General features: G+C 36.9%; 2 protein-coding genes across 2 annotated transcripts; one reads left to right on the top strand and one right to left on the bottom strand.

Moving 5' to 3' along the window:
- Positions 1-4,395: 4,395 nt before the first annotated feature.
- LOC116009896 (ABC transporter C family member 3-like) lies at positions 4,396-10,194 on the top strand. The gene is made up of 10 exons (XM_031249080.1): positions 4,396-6,863; positions 7,007-7,093; positions 7,180-7,806; positions 7,920-8,084; positions 8,322-8,616; positions 8,708-8,922; positions 9,015-9,320; positions 9,403-9,466; positions 9,544-9,783; positions 9,860-10,194. Exons 1-10 carry the CDS (start codon positions 4,506-4,508, stop codon positions 9,979-9,981), a joined length of 4,479 nt encoding a protein of 1,492 aa, XP_031104940.1. The 5' UTR covers positions 4,396-4,505; the 3' UTR covers positions 9,982-10,194.
- Positions 10,195-11,448: 1,254 nt separating this feature from the next.
- Positions 11,449-17,258, bottom strand: LOC116009895 (ABC transporter C family member 3-like). Its single transcript, XM_031249079.1, has 10 exons — positions 14,654-17,258; positions 14,418-14,504; positions 13,685-14,320; positions 13,435-13,599; positions 13,032-13,326; positions 12,737-12,951; positions 12,353-12,658; positions 12,208-12,271; positions 11,871-12,110; positions 11,449-11,782 (listed from the first exon to the last, which is right to left on the bottom strand). The coding sequence occupies exons 1-10, from the start codon at positions 17,042-17,044 to the stop codon at positions 11,658-11,660; spliced, it is 4,524 nt and encodes a 1,507-aa protein (XP_031104939.1). The 5' UTR covers positions 17,045-17,258; the 3' UTR covers positions 11,449-11,657.
- Between the last annotated feature and the right edge of the window lie 2,622 nt (positions 17,259-19,880).

The following is a 19,880-nucleotide window of genomic DNA, read 5'->3' as shown; positions in this document are numbered from 1 at the left end:
CTTGTAACAATGATGAGTGTCTAAAAAAAAATACATTCAATTTGGAATCACTATTACTCTTTAAGAATTATAAATAAATATAAAATCAAGTCTATTTTATTTTATATCCGTTTACTAATGCAGTAGTCTTGGGCTTTAATTATTTATTTATTTTTGAGAAGAAACAAATTTCATTAAATTATTGTCAAAATTTTTTTTATTAAATTAAAGATCAGAAACAAGAGTAGAAACAAGGGAAGTAGAAACTAGGGGTGTAAACGAGCCGAGCCGAGCTCGAGCATAGGGTGGCTCGAGCTCGAGCTCGTTAAGGAAGGCTCGGCTCGAGTTCGATTGAGCTCAAGAATTGATGTTCGCGCTCGAGCTCGCCAATTTTCGAGCTGCTCGAGTTCGGCTCGAGTAGCTCGACTGTTCGAGCTCGAGCTCGAGCTCGAGCTCGATCTTGAGCTCGAGTTCGAGCTTGAATTCGAGCTCAAGATCAAGGTTGAACTCGGGTTCGAGTTTGATTTTGAGCTCAAATTTTACCTGTTTGATTTTAAATTCATGTTTCAATTAAAAATAAACTATAATTTTATATGTATATTATATATATATATATATTTATTTATTTATATGGCTCGCGAGCGGCTCGACGAGCCACGAGCCTAAGACATTAGAGCTCGAGCTCGGCTCGATTACTAAACGAGCCGCTCGAGCTCTAATCGAGCCGAGTTCGAGCTCGGCTCGAGCTCGAATTTGACTGAGCTCGAGCCGAGCTTTGACCGAGCGGCTCGCGAGCAGCTCGCGAACGGCTTGACTCATTTACACCCCTAGTAGAAACAACTTTCATTAAATCTTGATTACTTAGCTTAAGTTTCAACTTCTCTCAAATAGGTTCACTTTGAGAATCAATTTCTCATTTACCTATTATCCATTTTGAGCGTACATTGTATCAATTTCTCCGTCTCACTACGAAGAGTGCAAATTTACTTTGACCCGACTCAAATCGGAAGTGTATCTCACATACATTTGTACCATAAAATAGCGTCTCAAAATTGCCATTTTTCCTATAAAAAAAATTCCAACAACTAACACAATAATAATCTATACTAATCCTGAAGACTCTAACTACTCAATACACCCCCTCAAGCTGACGGTGGACACGGGACTATGCCAAGCTTGACACGAAGATCAGTAAACCGTGAGGCTGATAGGGCCTTAGTGAAAATGTCTGCTAGTTGATCATGCGTGGAAACAAAGTTAACTTTAAGATCACCTGTTGAAACCTTGTCACGGACAAAATGATAGTCCACTTCAACATGTTCGTCTGTGCGTGGAAAACGAGGTTGGCGCAAAGGTATGTTGCCCCTAGATTATCGCACCAGAGTACTAGAACCGTCGACTGTTGTAAGCCAAGTTCGCGGCGTAGAGACTGTATCCATACCACCTCCGCAACAACATCGGCCAAGGCCTTGTACTCCGCTTCGGTTGAGGAGCGCGCAACAGTGTGTTGCTTCCGGGAAACCCAAGAGATCAAGTTCGGACCAAGGAACACTGCAAAGCCTCCCATGGATTTTCGATCAAGGGAGCAACTAACCCAATCGGAGTCTGAAAAAACATGCACCATCGAGGAGGGAGAGGTTGTGAGGCGCAACCCATGATTCAAAGTTCCTTTTACATATCGCTACTTACTTCACTATAAAATGGTTGAATATTGACTTGTTGAACACTATAAATCTAAATGATTATATTTAAGCTTTGAGAAAATGCTAGATATTGCTATATAAAGATTGCTTGCTAATATGCACTCAGAGCAAGCTCAATAATTGGGGTTTTGCTCAAGTTTTTACAGCTCCAACAAAAAAAAAGAAAAAAGAAAGGAGTAAAAAAGAAAGAAAAAGAAAAAAAAAAGTTAAGATGATTGCCAGTTGGTGCAAAAACGCCCACCAACTAACTCTATTGTTGTTGTTCTATTTTTTTAATACTCGAAACCAACTGGGCTCACACAAAAACTTCTCATTCTGCAATAACTCAAACTCTTCTTCTTCCACGGCTCCACCTCACACAAATAACCGTCCAATACCACTATTGGGGATGCTCTTAGAAGTTTTCTCAATTTCATCATTTCTTTTATCTGTTAAAAGAACTTCAATTTATAACTAGTACGTGAATTTCAATTTTGTGTTGAATTGTTTACTTGTTTAAGATGTTTTCCTTCCGTCTTTCAACATGTTTTAATGTTTTTTAAGAGTGCAACATATTTCACTTACTTTCTTCCCCGTATGTGACGATCTACCTTATTTATATTATCTACCTTATTTTATATTTTTATTCATATTTCAAGCTTAACCGCTCTTTTTTATAAAATACAAAAAAAAAAAAATCCTATTCTATCCAAATATTCTTCATCATGCATTTGTCTCCACATATATCCATGTCTTAATTATATATTGTGTCCTTATACTTTGGTGGTGAAACAAATTCCCTTGATCAGATAAAGAAATAAAAGAGCCCATAATTGCAGGGATACAGTAAGGAGAAATGAGTTTATCAACACTGTATCTGAAGGATCAAGTAAAATGTTACAGCAAACCCCATTGCATTTTCTTTTCATTTCTGCAACTTACTGTGAAGAGAAACAATTTTACAATGCTTCTAAAGCAATGCCAATAAATAGAACTGATGACATTAAGCACAAAGGCAACTAATTAACATTACATATTTACATCTTACTCAGAACTGGCATACATTCAACAGCTTTTGACAACATTTTAAAAGCTAAAACTAACTTAATGCTATTTCCTGTACTGATTCATCTTGTTAACAAAGCCATGCACCAGTCTTATTCTTGGGATAAATTCTCGTGGCGAGAACTTGATCGTGTGCTATATTCTGTTACGAGCTTGGCAAATAACGAGGATCTGTTTTCGAGCAAATTTGCTGGAGTATCATATTCAGCAACCAGGCCTGCAGCACAGAGAAAACGATGGTATGAATTATTAACAGATTTGACAACAGAAGACAACCGCTTCTGCAATGGAACAGAAACACAAACCATGATCTAATAGTAGAACCATGTCACTGTCGACCACAGAAGTTAGAGAAAATATCATTTTTAGTCCCTCAATTATAATACATGTATCAATTTTGGTCCTTAACTATTAAAAATTTCAAATTAGGTCCATGACTATTCAATTTGTATCATTTTTTGTCATTGACTATTAACATTTTCAAATTAGGTGCATAACTATTCATTTTGTATCACATTTGGTCCTGCCGTTAAATTTTCTGACCAAATTTCCGGCGAAGTCATCGGGGTGACCGGCGTTTTCTATTTTTTTATTATTATTTTTTATGTTTAAATTTTTTTTATTTAAAAGTTACGGAGTATTAAAATAATTTTTAAAATAAAAATTAAATAAATTAGTCGGTCACCGGTGACTTCGCCGGAAATTTGACTGGAAAATTTAACGGCAGGACCAAATGTGATACAAAACGAATAGTCATGCACCTAATTTGAAAATGTTAATAATCAAGGACCAAATGTGATACAAATTGAATAGTCATGCACCTAATTTGAAAATTTTAATAGTTAAGGACCAAAATTGATACATATATTACAGTTGAGGGACTATTTGCTCACAGAAGTTATCCTATGTGCAATGGTTATGACAGTGGAGTTCGAGAAGTGTTCCTTTATTAGAGTTTGTTGGATCAGGTTATGTGTCGCGGTGTCAACTGATGCTGTTGCCTCGTCAAGTACCAAAATCTTGGTTTTCTTCAGTAGCACACCGGCATGATCTTCTCAGCATTTGTTTGCAATCCATTAAAATGTTAATTAGTCACATGCCCACAACACAAAGAATATTGTGGCTTTGCAACTAGTCAATTTTATATAATAAAAGAGTCCATAACTATCACAAATTTGTCTCTCATGAAGGAATCTTCCATATTGTAGTCCATGCATCATCTCTAAAATGACATAATGCCAACTTTTTCTCATTAAAAAAAGACTCACTTTAAAAATTTAAAGCCCAAGATTGACTGCATTAGTAAATGGATATAAATAAAATACTTGATTTTTTTAAATTTCTTTATAATTCTTAAACTAAATATTATGAAGAATACAAAATTTTATAAGTTGTGGATTATTAGAAAGCATAAACTTTAGAGCGAAAAGAGCCATTTCCTCAACATTTATACCTACTAGCAGCGCCATTGTTGACTGGGTGGGTCAAATGGTTAGTGGAACTTGGTCGCCACGTTTCTACATAGAGACAAAGCTCCGGGCGTTGGGGTGTCATTTTTCACGAATATTTTACCTGATGAGCAAGGAATTCTGACTTTTCGATCTTAGCAAAGCTTGATATATATATATATGAGCCAGGATTGTTGTTGTTGGTTTGGTTAGAGTGTTCAGTTAAGCTCATTTTGATTGTGTTACTCACTCGCCCCCCATCATCATCTTCTATTTACGAGATTACAATTTACAGATACCCCTTGAAATTTGAATTTGTTGGATAAATAGAATGTTTGTGTCTCTTTCTTCACTACCATTTTCTCTGAGCTATGAGGGTAATGAGGGTGACCGCTCCCTCTTTAACCCTATATTCCTCCGGAGCATTTCTGCTTCGCTTCACTTGTTTCTGTTGCTCCTTATTGTCCTAGTTTGGATGTTCAAGAAAATCGTAAACACTCAAAACTACACAAAAGAAAAAGCTCATAAAAATGCCAGAATGTTGTGCTACAAGCAAACCATCTCCTCTTGTTTGAGTCTCTCACTGTTCAATCTTGTTCTCTGTCTATTAACTCAATTTTACTGGTACTCAAGTGGTTGGTCTGAGGAAAAAATTCTAACTTTTTCGGATTTCTTAATAAAGGCTGTTTCTTGGTTAGTAATCTCTGTTGTTTTACACACCCAATTCTTAAACTCTGTTGAAAACAAGTACCCGCTTGTTTTGAGAGCTTGGTGGGGGTGTTTCTTTGCACTGTCTTGTTATTGCTTAGTAGTAGACATATTTTATCACAAAAAGAACAAAACTTCATCAACACAGTTTTGGGTTTCTGACATAGTGTCCACTGTCATGGGGTTGTTCTTCTGTTCTGTGGGATTTTCGGGTAAAAAGGAGGGTGTAGGTGACCTTCTTAAGGAACCCCTGTTGAATGGTGGAGAAGTGAAATTACCTTCTGGGAATGAAACAGTTACTCCTTATTTCAGTGCTAGCCTTTTCAGTACAATTACTTATTCATGGATGAATCCTCTAATTTCTCTTGGCACCAAGAGAATATTAAACCTTGAGGACATTCCTCAACTTGCTGGTTTGGATAGTATTAGAGGCATTTTTCCAATTTTTAGAGATAAGCTAGGATCTTCTAGTGAGGGGGGTAGAAAACTGACTACATTTATGCTGGCAAAGGCCTTGATTTTCACTGTTTGGAAGGATATTATGTTATCTGCCATTTATATACTCTTCTATAAATTGCCCTCTTATGTTGAAGCTTATCTCATTAATAACTTAGTTCAATTCCTCAATGGAAGCCGGGAATTTAGATATGAAGGTTACTTGTTGGTCTCTGCATTCTTCATAGCAAAGGTTGTTGAGTCAGTGGCAGAGACACAGTATTTTTTCAAAGTACGGCAGGCTGGGTTCAGGGTAAGGGCTGCACTGGTTGCCAAAGTCTATAACAAGGGTTTGACTCTCTCATGCCAATCAAGGCAGAGCCATACAAGTGGAGAGATCATCAATTTTATGACTGTAGATGCTGAGAGGATAGCTGACTTTGTTTGGTACATCCATGATCCGTGGATTATACTTGTGCAAATTGGCCTTGCATTGGTTATTCTCTACAAAAATCTCGGGGGTGCTTCAATTGTAGCACTCCTTTCTACTGTTATAGTGATGCTAGCAAACTTCCCTTTAGCAAAATTACAGGAGAGGTACCAGAAAAAACTTATGAAATCCAAAGATAGTCGCATGAAGGCAACCTCTGAGGTTTTAAGGAACATGAGAATACTTAAACTTCAAGCTTGGGAGATGAAATTTCTATCCAAAATCCTTGGGATCAGAAATACTGAGGTAGGATGGTTAAGAAAATTTGGATACATCTCGGCTTTGACTACTTTTGTCAATTGGGTTGCCCCGTCATTTGTGTCTGTTGCTACATTTGGTGCTGCTGTGCTTATGGGGGTTCCACTTGAATCCGGAAAAGTACTTTCTTCGCTTGCCACATTTACTACACTGAAGCAGCCTATTTACAGAATTCCAGATGCAATTTCAATGATAGCTCAGATTAAAGTTTCTCTTGATCGAATTGCATCATTCCTTTCACTAGATGACCTGCAACCTAGTGCTATTGAGAAGCTTCCTAGAGGTAGTTCTGATGTTGCCATTGACATTGTAGAAGGAAATTTCTGTTGGAATGAAACCTCTTCTAGTCCACTTCTTAAAGACATAAATGTAAGAGTGCATCATGGCATGAAAGTTGCCATTTGTGGTACTGTTGCTTCAGGAAAGTCAAGTCTATTATCTTGCATTTTGGGAGAAATGCCCAAAATTTCAGGAAGTGTTAAGCTCTGTGGAAGCAAAGCCTATGTTCCACAGTCGCCCTGGATACAGAGTGGGACCATAGAAGAAAATATATTGTTCGGTATGAAAATGGACAGCGAGAAGTATGATAGAGTTCTTGAAGCATGTTCCTTAAAGAAAGACTTGGAAGTTCTCCCTTTTGGTGATCAAACAGTGATCGGAGAGCGAGGAATCAATTTGAGTGGTGGACAGAAGCAAAGAGTACAAATTGCTCGTGCTTTATACCAAGATGCTGACATTTATCTCTTTGATGATCCATTTAGTGCAGTCGATGCTCATACCGGAACCCATCTCTTCAATGTAAGAAACTTATCACGTGTTATATTTTTATCATTAAATTCTCAATTTTGTTTTCTGTTTTATATTTTCATATAAATCTATCCACTTCTGGCAAATTTCTTCTCTGAAACTAAAGCTATCCACAACTGATCTTCTCTTGATAGGAATGTATACTTAGACTTCTGGATTCAAAAACAGTTATTTATGTTACACATCAAGTAGAGTTCTTACCTGCCGCAGATCTGATCTTGGTAAGTTACCCATGTTTGTTTGTTAATTTATTATCTTCTGCTCTTACCTATTCAAGGTGTAAAGATTTTTTAATTCATTAAATCAGGTTATGAAAGACGGAAGGATTTCACAAGCTGGAAAGTACAACAACATCCTCAAATTGGAAAGTGAGTTTATGGAGCTTGTGGGTGCTCACAACGAAGCAATATCAGCAACAGATTCCTTTGAGGAAAGAATAGTAACAGTAAGAAACGAGAGCGGTGGAATGTTGACCACTAATGATGCTATAAATGAAGAAGCTACAGATGGTAAAATTGATAGCTCAGTAAGACCAAAGGGCCAACTTGTCCAAGAGGAAGAAAGAGAGAAAGGTAGAGTTGGGTTCCTGGTTTACTGGCAATATATTACTATGGCGTTTGGAGGTTTTCTTGTGCCCTTTATATTATTGGCACAAATAATCTTTCAAACACTTCAAATTGGAAGCAATTATTGGATGACTTGGGCTACTCCGGTGTCAGAAGGTGAGACACCACCAGTTGGAAGCTCTACTCTCCTTCTTGTTTATGTTGCTTTTGCAATTGGAAGTTCCTTCTGCGTCCTTGTCAGAGCCTTGCTGCTTGTGACCGCTGGATTCAAAACAGCCACACTACTTTTTCACAAAATGCATTTGTGCATTTTCCGTGCTCCAATGTCTTTCTTTGATGCCACACCCAGTGGGCGTATTCTGAATAGAGTAAGGGAACATTCATATTTGCTTTTATTCTCTTTTATGAATCTGTATGATTCTTATCATCATTTGTTGATAGCAAAACAGTGCTTGATTAATTGTTGTATTTGTCATCACAGGCATCTACGGATCAAAGTACTGTTGATCTGAACATTCCCTCTCAAATTGGATCATTTGCCTTCACAATAATTAAGCTTTTGGGTGCCATTGCCATGATGTCTCTAGTTTCATGGCAGGTCTTCGCTTTCATTATTCCTGTGATTGCAATATGCGTCTATTATCAGGTAGGCTCTATGCTCCCTACCCTTTCTACTTGAATCCCATATTTATGATTGTTCATGTGGCACTAGCTCTCTGTTTTACTTATTTTCTGCATTTAGATTCTATTATAAACCCATGTCTAAAGTCTGTTTTTATAATGGAAAAGACCTGATTTATGCAACATTAAGTTGGTTTTATTTCTAGATTTAATGTGTATGCATCTTATCATGTTTAAGCAGTTGTAAATTTCTTGATTGCAGCGACAATACTTGCCTTCAGCTCGAGAATTGGCACGATTAGCTGGAGTTGCTAAGGCTCCAGTCATACAGCATTTTGCTGAAACTCTCTCAGGATCAACTACGATTCGAGGCTTTGACCAGGAGTCCAGATTTGGTGATACAAATATGAAACTAATAGATAATTATTCTCGGCCCAGGTTTCATGTCTATGGTGCTATGCAGTGGATATGCTTTCGCTTGGGTGTGTTGTCTGTAATGACTTTTGCCTTTACATTGATATTCTTGGTATCTGTTCCAGTGGGAACTATTGACGCAAGTGAGTGTTCATCATAATACTTCTTTTTTCTTTTCAGCAAGAAGATGTGCTTATCCAATATTAATAATTTGTCCCCTTCAACAATTTGCAGAGTTTGCTGTCTTAGCAGTGACATATGGGCTTAATTTGAACTCACAATTGATTTGGATTGCATTAAGTTTTTGCATTGTAGAGAATAGTATTATATCAGTTGAAAGAATAATTCAGTATACTTCTATGTCTAGCGAGCCCCCTCTTGTTACCGAATCTAACAGGCCCGACACTTGTTGGCCGCCAAATGGTAGAGTTGAAATCAGCAATCTAAAGGTAATTCCATATTTATTCCTTTAAGCAGTTGGTAGTTAATTTCTCGTTTCATGTATTTGCATTCTTTCTAACGAATATGGATGGCTTGAAAGGTACGATACGCTCCTCAGCTGCCCCTTGTTTTACGAGGCATCACGTGCACGTTTTTGGGAGGAAAGAAAACTGGAGTAGTTGGGAGGACTGGCAGCGGTAAATCAACACTTATACAGACCCTCTTTCGCGTTGTTGAACCAGCAGATGGAGAAATTCTTATAGACAGTATCAATATATTGTCAATTGGACTGCATGATTTGCGGGCTAGGTTGAGCATAATCCCCCAAGATCCAACCATGTTTGAGGGGACAATTCGTGGAAATCTAGATCCACTCGAGGAGTATACAGATGAACAGATTTGGGAGGTAGTTAGATATTTCATATTTCTGTTTCTTCTTCTTTTTAGCTCGTAATGTTTGTAAGTTGATCGATTGTGTTTCTCTTAAGGCTCTTGATAAGTGTCAGCTGGGAGGCGAAGTTCGTAAGAAGGAAGCTGGGCTCGATGCTGCAGGTTTTTCTCATTCCTCATAGCTATCTATCTGTATAGTGTCTTATTGGCATTCCTGAATCGAACATTTCCATAAACAGTTACTGAAAATGGCGAGAATTGGAGCGTGGGTCAGAGGCAACTGGTCTGTCTCGGGCGAGTGCTGTTGAAGAAGAGCAAGATTCTGGTACTCGACGAGGCTACAGCATCTGTCGACACCATGACAGACAATCTGATCCAGCAAACTCTGAGGCAACACTTCTCGGATTCCACTGTCATAACAATTGCGCATAGGATAACCTCGGTGCTAGACAGTGACATGGTTCTGCTCTTAGATAATGGTTAGTACTACTGTGTGTTCCAGATTCTGATGAAATCTGTAGATAATTCACACCATTTTTTTTTCCTCTGATGCAGGGATTGTTGCTGAAAATGGCACTCCAGCAAATCTGCTGGATAACAAATCGTCGTTATTCGCAAAGCTTGTGGCTGAATATACGATGAGGTCAAGTAGTTCTGGTTTGGAAAATTTGTCGTGAATACAGCAATCTGATTGTAGGAAGTTTGGTTAATGTTTCAGGCTTTCAGCTTTGGATTGTGTAACAAAGTGAAATAGTGTAGGATGCTCTAAAATGTTGAAATGTGAGATTTGAAGAAGGTTCAATAAGCATATTTGCTTCCTGCAAATCATATTTCCAGTGTAGCTATGCCCACTCGTTAAAAGAACATGTAAAAGAAGATTCTATTCTTTATTTTGTTGAATATATATATATATATATATATATATATATAGGAAGGGGTTCTGGTGAAATAGAAGCTCCAGGTGAGAAGTGAGATAAAATCTTAGCCGTAGATTAGAAAAAAAAAATTCGTCACCTACGAACTTCAATAATGTGCACTGAAAGAAGGAAAAATATGCACTAGAAGGCAAAAAATGCACACCGGAGGCACAAAGATGTGAAACAAATATTGGAAAAATTAAATTTGATATAGGATCATTAACACAAATCATAAACGACCATAAATAATAAACAAACTATATTCAACTCAAATTAGTAATTAGTAACAAGATTAATTGATCTTTTAAAAAAAGTTTGTGATCTACAATTTAAAAAAAAAAAAAAAAAAGGGAAAAGGGTCAAATAAACCCCTAAACTTTACACCAAAAGTCACTTAGGCCCCTAAACTTTTAAAAGGGTCAATTCAACCATCAAACATGTAAAATTGAGTCAAATACATCAAATTTACCGGTAACCAACAAATTACTGGTAAAAAATAATCGAAAAAGCACAAATTCGCCTTCTCCAGCGACTTGCCGGAAAAAACGACCAAAAGGTCGCCTTTTCCGACGAGTCGCCGGAAAAGGCAACCAGAAAAATGGTTGCCTTCCTCCAAAGATGGCGACCGGCGATTCGCCGAAAATTGTGCGCCGAATTTCAAAAATTGTCACTGGATAACTTGTAATAATATGTTGTTTACTTGTTTTGGGGCTTCATTGCCTCAATTTTACATGTTTGAGGGTTTAATTGACCATTTTAAAAGTTTAGAGGCCTAATTGACTTTTGGTGTAAAGTTTAGGGGCCTGTTTGACCCTTTTCTAAAGAAAAAAAAACTCTGAAAAGCATAACAATGTGTACCGTATGGCATAAAATGTGCACTGTATGGCACAACAATGTGCTCTGGTAGAAGGAACAATGTGCACTGGAAGAAGGAAAAATATGCACTATATGGCATAACAATGTGCACTAGAAGAAGGAACAATGTGCACTAGAAGAAAGAAAAATGTGCATTGGAAGGCAAAAAAAAATTAACTTATACAAAATTACAATAATGTCACCGTGATTTTTTTTTAAATCTCCAATTTGGGCCCTTGATCTGGACTCAATCTACGAATATAATTTCATCATATTTCTCACCTAAGACAGTTGTTTCTCATGATCATTTATGTTCCTCCACTCATTCTATTTGTATTCCTAAATCCAAACATTATAATATAAGTATAATTCTTGAAGTATATAATCCAAACACTAACATTAAATCTTATTCAGAACTGATACAAATTCAACAGTTGTAGACAACATTTTAAAGCAAAAGCCATATCTTAATCCTATTTCCTGCACTGATTTATCTTGGCATCCACTATTTATGGTTAACCAATTAGTCCTCCCATTGTCTGTTAACACCAACCAACAGTTAACAAAACCATGTACCAGCCCTATTCTTGAGATAAATTTTCGTGGCGAGAACTTGATCGCGTGCTATATTCTGCTACAAGCTTGGCAAACAATGAGGATCTGTTTTCCAGCAAATTTGCAGGAGTATCATATTCAGCAATCAGGCCTGCAGCACAGAGAAAACGACGGTATAAATTATTAACGGATTTGACAACAAAAGGCAACAACTTCAGCAATAGAACAGAAATACAAACCGTGATCTAATAGCAGAACCATGTCACTGTCGACCACAGAAGTTATCCGATGTGCAATGGTTATGACAGTGGAGTCTGAGAAGTGTTCCTTTAGAGTTTCTTGGATCAGATTATCTGTTGCGGTGTCAACTGATGCTGTTGCCTCGTCAAGTACCAAAATCTTGGTTTTCTTCAGTAGCACACGACCAAGACAAACGAGCTGCCTTTGGCCAACGCTCCAATTCTCTCCATTCTCGGTAACTGAAACGTTTGTCCATAGGAATATGAATACAATGAACTTACAGATATGAGGATAGAAGAAATATCATGAAAAATAAGGGTAATCAGTTAAGAAAACCTGCAGAATCGAGTTTGCCTTCCTTTCTTCTAACTTCGTCTCCCAATTGGCACTTATCAAGAGCCTAGAGAGAAACAGAAAAAACTTTTAATCCTTTCTAGCGAAAAGGAGAAACCTAAAACTAATTAACTATCAATGGCCCTACCTCCCAAATTTGTTCATCTGTGTACTCTTCAAGTGGATCCAGATTGCTACGAACTGTGCCCTCAAACATGGTTGGATCTTGTGGAATAATGCTCAATCTAGACCGCAAATCATGCAGTCCAATCGACGATATACTGACACCATCTACACGTATTTCTCCAGCAGCTGGTTCAACAATACGGAAGAAGGTCTGTATAAGAGTCGATTTACCACTGCCCGTCCTACCAACTACACCGGTCTTCTTCCCTCCAAACAAAGTGCATGTGATGCCTCGTAAAACAAGAGGCATATGAGGAGCATATCGGACCTATGACCAATAGAAATCACGCAAAAAAGTTAGTTATCACTCCAAGAAATCCATAAAGAAAGCTAAATGTAGAATTACCTGGATATTGCTGATATCAACCTCTCCATTTGATGGCCAATCAGGGTTAGGCCTGTTAGATTCAATAACAAGAGGGGGCTCACTTGGGAGAGAACTATATTGAAGTATTCTTTCAACCGAAATAATCTTATTCTCCAGACTGCAAAGATTCCATACAACCCAAGCTTGTAACATGTTGAGATTAAGCCCATATGTCACAGCTAAACCAGCAACACCTGCAAATTGCTTAAGGCGATAAATTATAAATGCATACCTTAAGGACTACTATAATTTTGACAATAAAACAATTGCTCACTCGCATCTATAGTTCCAACAGGAATAGAGATCAAGAACACCAACGAAAAGGAGAAAGTGATCAAAGACAAAATATCCAAGCGAAAGCAAAGCCACTCCATAGCACCGGCAGTGTGAAACTTTGGCCTATTATAGCCGTCTATCAGTTTCATACTCAAATCGCGAAATCTGGCTTCTTGGTCAAAACTTCTAATTGTAGTTGATCCTGATAGAGTCTCAGCAAAGTGTTGTATGACTGGAGACTTACAAACTCCACATAACCTTGCCAATTCTCGTGCAGAAGGTATGTAATATTGCTGAAATTTAAAAAAAAAAAAATGGAGATTAAACATATTACTGCATATAAGACTCTATACATAATACAATGAATGATAATAAAAATCAAAGGGAGCTGTAAAGGCTACCTCTATATAGATGCAAATCGCAATCACCGGAATAAAGACAATGAAAACCTGCCATGCAATTTGAGACATTACTGCAATGATACTGAAAAGCTGAATTATTGTGAAGGCAAAAGCTCCAATTTGGAATGGAATGTTCAGATCAACTGCACTCTGGTCTGTGGATGCCTGTCATAAATGTAATAATTCAGTAATTCACCAAAGATTTTGGGTAAAAGAAGAGCAGAAAGAAGAAGTTTCAGCATTTACTTACTCTATTTAGAATACGCCCACTGGGTGTGGCATCGAAGAAAGACATTGGAGCACGGAAAAGGCACAGATGCATTTTATGAAATAGTTGAGCCGCTGTCTTGTATCCAGCGGTCACAAGCAACAAGGATCTGCCGAGGATGCAAAAAGAACTCCCAATTGCTAGAGCAACATACACAATAATGAGCGTCGAGCTACCAACTGGAGGTGCCTCAGTTTCAGACACGGGAGTGGCCCAAGCCATCCAATAATTGCTTCCAATTTGAAGTGCCTGAAAGAGTATTTGTGCCAACAATATGAAGGGCACTAGGGCACCTCCATATGCTGTAGTGATATATTTCCAATAAACTGACAAACTAACACTGCCTTTCTCTCTTTCCTCTTCCTGGACAAGTTGGCCCTTTGGTTCCATAGCATTATTAGATTTACCATTTTGACCATCAGTAGCTTCTTCTTTCTGAGTACTGATAATACCGGTCAAGTCACTACTGTCTTCACTTGTGACTGCCTGTCTTCCCCCAAAGTAATCTATTGCTGATAAAGCTTCTCTGTGAGCACTCACAAGTTCCATAAAGTCACTACCCAATTTGAGAATGTCATTGTATTTTCCAGCCTGTGTAACCCTTCCATCTTTCATAACCTGATGGCATGGTTGATAATGAATCTCAAATATAAGAGATTAAAAAAATCTGAATATCAGATAAAAATGAAGCATAAAACAAAACAAGGCAGCTTACAAAGATCAAATCCGCAGCAGGTAAAAACTCTACTTGATGCGTAACATATATGACTGTTTTTGAGCCCAGAAGCCCCAATATGCATTCCTGTTAACGGTAGATTAAAAGAAGTTTCATTACACAGATGATTCATGCACATTTCAATTTGAAACTAGTAACAAAACTAAAAAGATGATGGGAACAATGCATGTATTTGAATAATGGTTAGAATGCATAAGATGGTGAGCATTACTTACATTGAAGAGATGGGTTCCTGTATGAGCATCCACTGCACTGAATGGATCATCAAACAGATAAATGTCAGCATCCTGGTATAAAGCACGTGCAATCTGTATTCTTTGCTTCTGCCCGCCACTCAAGTTGATACCTCTCTCGCCTATGACTGTTTGATCACCAAAGGAGAGAATTTCCAGGTCTTTCTTTAAGGAACATGCTTCAAGAACTCTATCATACTTCTCTCTTTCCATCTTCTTACCAAACAATATATTCTCTTCTATTTTCCCACTCGGTATCCAGGGTGACTGAGAAACATAGGCCTTTGTCCCGCTGATCTTAATGCTTCCTGATATTTTGGGCATTTCTCCCAAAATGCAAGTTAGCAAACTTGACTTTCCTGAACCAACAGTACCACAAATGGCAACTCTCATGCCATTATGAACCTTAAGATTAATGTCCTTGAGAAATGGTGTAGGAGAGGATTCATCCCAACTGAAATTGCCATCAACAATCTCAATTGCTACATCAGAACTGCTTCTTGGAAGCTTCTCTATGACATCCGGTTGGAGGTCATCAAGGGAAAGAAATGATGCGATTCGATCAAGGGAAACTTTAGTCTGAGCAATCATTGAAATTGTATCTGGAAGATTATAAATAGACTCCTGAAGTATTCTAAACGTGGCAAGTGCAGATAGTATTTTTCCTGATTCAAGTGGGATACCCATAATCGATGCAGCAACAAATGTAGTTACTGACACAAAAGTAGGGGCAATCCAAAAGACAAAAGTAGTCATAGATGCAGTGTAAACATATTTTTTCAACCATCCTGCCTCAGTATTTCTGAGCTCAAGGATTTTGGACAAAAATTTCATCTCCCAAGCTTGAAGTTTGAGGATTCTCATGTTCCTCAAGACTTCAGATGTTGCCTTCATCCTACTATCCTTTGATTTCATAAGTTTGTCTTGGAATTTCTCTTGCAATTTCCCCAAAGGGAGGTTTGCCAACATCACCATAACAGTAGCAACGAAAGCTGCAATTGAAGCAAGCCCAAGACTCTTGTAGAGAATTATCAATGCAAGACCAATTTGGACAAGTACCATCCAAGGGTCATGCATGTACCAACCAAAGTCACCAATCCTCTCGGCATCTACAGTCATAAAATTGATTATCTCCCCACTAGTGTGGCTCTGCTTTGAATGGCATGAAAGGGTCAAGCCTTTATTGTAGACTTTGGCAACCAGTGCTGCCCGTGCCCTGTAGCCTGCCTGCTGCACCTTGAAGAACCAGTGCCTCATCGACAAGCACTCAACAACCTTTGCAACAAAGAATATAGAAACCAAGACGTAGCCTTGGTTTCTATATTCTTGATTTCCATTGAGGAATTGAACAAAGGCATCAATGAGGTAAGGTCCAACATATGAAGCCAATGTGTAAGAGCCAGCATAGAAGCCAGATAAGAGAATATCCTTCCATGCTGTGAAAACCAAAGCTTTCACAAGCATGAAAGTAGTTAATTTAGTACTCCCCTCACTAGAAGATTCTAGCCTATCTTTAAAGATTGGAAAAGACCCTCTAACACTATCAAAACCAGCCAGCTGAGGGATATCCTCAAGGTCCAATGTTTTCTTGTTGCCACTAGAAATTAGAGGACTCATCCAAGAGAAAGTAAGTTTACTAAAAATGTTGGCAGTGGCATAAGGAGTAACAGTTTCATCTCCAGAATTCTTTTTCACTTCTGCAACATTTCTAGCACTATCATTTAATAGGGGTTGCCTAAGAAGCTCATCACCACCCTCTCTTCTACCAAAAAAGCATACCAAACAGAAGAATAAGCCTAAGACAGAGGAAACTATGTCAGAAATCCAAAATTGGGTAGGCAAATTTCCATTCTTTTTGCAATAAACAATGTCTACTGCTAGGCAATAACAAGACTGAAGGAAGAAACAACCCCACCACACTCTCAAAACAAGAGGATACTTAACTTCACCTGAATTCAATTGGGTGTGCAATAAAAGGGAGATTACACACCAAGAAATGGTTTTTATCACGACATCCAAAAGGAATAGAACTTTTTCATCAGACCAACCATTTCTATACCAACAAAACAGACTCAAGAAACAGAGAACAAGACTGAAAAGTGAGAGACCCAAAGAAGAGAGAAGGACTGGTTTGAAATACAAGCACCTCTGTTTTTGCATATGACCAGCGTTTTTATCTGGGCAACTTTTCATTTTCTTGAACAACCAAGTTACAAAGAGCAGGAGCAACAAAACCAGGTGCAGTGAAGCAGAGATGGCACGAAGGAAAGCCGGGCTGAGGAGAGGATGGCCATGGCCTCCTACAAGACTCAAAGAAAATGGGTAAGATTGCAGAAACCCAAGCATGCCCGATATAGATAGTGTAGTTTCCATGATTTTGAAAGGGCAGCTTGAGTTTCCTGATAGAATGTTTATTTTGGTTTGGGTGTGGAAGACATTGGTTTATATACAGCGGCGTGGGTCGACGGACAGTTACACAGCCTTAACCCTTTACCCAATGAGTGATGGCATAGGGTCAATGCTGGCGCCGTAGATACCGGTGTATGTACAACGGAATCTGAAAGCGTGGTGCCCAAGATTCCAAGATTATGCTCACCTCAGAGTTGCATACAGAACTGAGGAATCGATTACTCGGAAGAAATGCCTCCTAATCCAGATGATTGGCTATCAACTTCGACAATCAGATACGGAGTATTTGGTCTAGCTAATTATTCCGTATATTTTTGTGTAGTGTATTTGAATAACTTATTTGATGTTAAAAGGATCCTTTGAAAATGAGAAAAATGACTTTTGAAAAATATTTTTTGAAAAATAAGTAATTTTTTAAAAAATAGATTCATTTCCCGTGTTTGAATGTATTCTGGAAAATTGTCTAAAAAAAATCCCCCTATGATTCCCGCTGGAAATCAGAGTAACTGGTTTCCGCCGGAAATCAGAGCAACTGGTTTCCGTCCAGAAACCAGAGCAGGGCTTTAGTTTCCGCTGGCTGGGAAACCAAAGATAGTGACAATTCAGTAATTATTTTCTGTCATTTTGGGTTGATTTTCTCCGACCAACGAAAATCATTTTCCGTTGACTGAGTTTTTCAAGTGTAGTTAAATATGGAAAATTCAAAAAATTATTTTTGAAAATTATTTTCCAGATTTTTAAACAGCCTTATTTCTAGTTTAAATATATTCCTTGTTAAATAAGTTTAGGACAAAGAAAAGTAATAGTAAGTTTGAAAATAATTAAACAGTTCATAATCCCACTTCGTATCATTCCTACTCTCAGTCAACATAATACGTTTAGAATAATTCATCAAATGAAACATCATGTCACTTTCCCTCATACTTGGTGCCTACGTTTATTGATTTTTTTTTCCTCCAAAATGGCGCCGGACAAGATTTCACGATTAACAATCACTATACATTCATTATCTTGTAGGTTTGTTTGTTTGTTTTTGTTTTTTTTGCAAATTCAAATTCTTGCTTTGTTGTTTGGGTTGATGAAAGTGATGGTGATCTCTTATGCACCATTGAGATGTGAGATTAGATAGTCGAAATTTGAGGAGAGGTGTAATGGTGCATCCCGTGCAATTATATAGTTATGCTCTGGTGTAGCAATTTGTATTTACCATGTTAAAATCATTATAAACCATAAGATTGAGCAAGATCAATGGTGTGCAATGGTATACAAGTTTATATATATAATGTTTTCAACACACAAATTTGAAAAAAATTCAAAATATTTCTAAATTCATTTCATCCCAAAATAATAGGTTATTGTGGTAGAAAAATTTATTGGCCCATTTTTTTTGGGAGTCAAAATAAGTGGTGCACTTTGACGTTAACTAGTTGGTGACATAGACTTTAAATGTCTAAATATGAGTGATCTCAAATAACAAATTCAGTCTCACTGCACGAAATTTTTCAATAATGTTTTTTCTTCAACAACTTTGTCAATAAAGTCAACATTTTTTTATAGTGATTCTATCACTAAATATATTAGTAATTCACTAGTGCGATGCATGGAATTTATTATATATTCATAAATTTTAAAAAATGAATAAAATAAAGAAGTAAAAAGACATACTCCAGTACTATTTATAAATATTAAGAACATTAATAATAGAAAACAAAATATGCAATTATAATTTGTAAATTTGTTGACAAATAAATGTAGCATTTGTTGCAATCAATTTCATAACAACTTAACAATCAAAAGATATCAGCATTATAATAAAGAGATTTTTCAAATATTGTACATATATCAAAATAACTTGACTCAATAATCTCATCAATATATTTTCTATCATCTTACACAATTCTAACAAATATCAAGCACCACGATAGTTATTGTATTGAACATCAGACATATAGTTATTTAATAGTATATTTTAATATTAGAATTATTTATGTATTAGATTCAAATTTAACTAAGTTAAAAATGCATAATCTATGATATAAAAGTCCTATGTTTTCATAAAGGGAAAATGATGGTTTTGGTCTATTAATTATACCTATATTGTAGACTCGGTCCATGAATTATTACCATACACAAAATTTTTCTTTTAATTAATAAAAAATGACTAAGATGTTCCTCAATAATTTAGAAATTTAAAATGCATTATTAATATTAATATAATTTGTTAGTAGTGGACTAAAACTATCACTTTACACATAATTAAAGGAAAAAATGTGTGCATGATAATGATTCATGGACTGAACTATAATAAAAGTATAATTGATGGACTAAGACGTATTTTCCCTTCCATAAATTGACAATTTTAAACTTCATAATCATATATTTTAATGGAGATAAAACTTTATAATTGGTCATCTTATTATGTTGGGGGGGGGGGGAACAAAAAGTATAATTATACTAGCAACTTTTAGATGTGTTATTCCGTGATAAGAGCAGCATTATCAGTGAATATTTTAAGAGTTTATGTCAGTAAATGGTCATGTTGGCAAGAGTGAGAAGAAGTGAGAGAATGATAGAGAAGCATATGCAAGCAAAGGTTCATAGTACAGTAAATGTGTCTGACATTTTTTTTTAACAAGGCTGTTGTGTGCTTGAAGCGCACAGCAGGCGCCCATGCGGGCGCGCCTGACCATTTAATTTTTTTTATTTTTTATATAAGATTTATTTATTTATTTCATCCCCATTTACTCCTCAATTATTGCGAAAAATCTCACTGATAAGTGTGATTAAGAAAGAGAAAATG

The sequence above is a fragment of the Ipomoea triloba genome, chromosome 2, assembly GCF_003576645.1.
Source record: "Ipomoea triloba cultivar NCNSP0323 chromosome 2, ASM357664v1".
In the NCBI taxonomy this organism is placed as follows: Eukaryota; Viridiplantae; Streptophyta; class Magnoliopsida; order Solanales; family Convolvulaceae; genus Ipomoea; species Ipomoea triloba.
The sequence above is the reverse complement of the archived record's forward strand: the minus strand, read 5'-3'. Positions and strand labels throughout refer to the sequence as shown.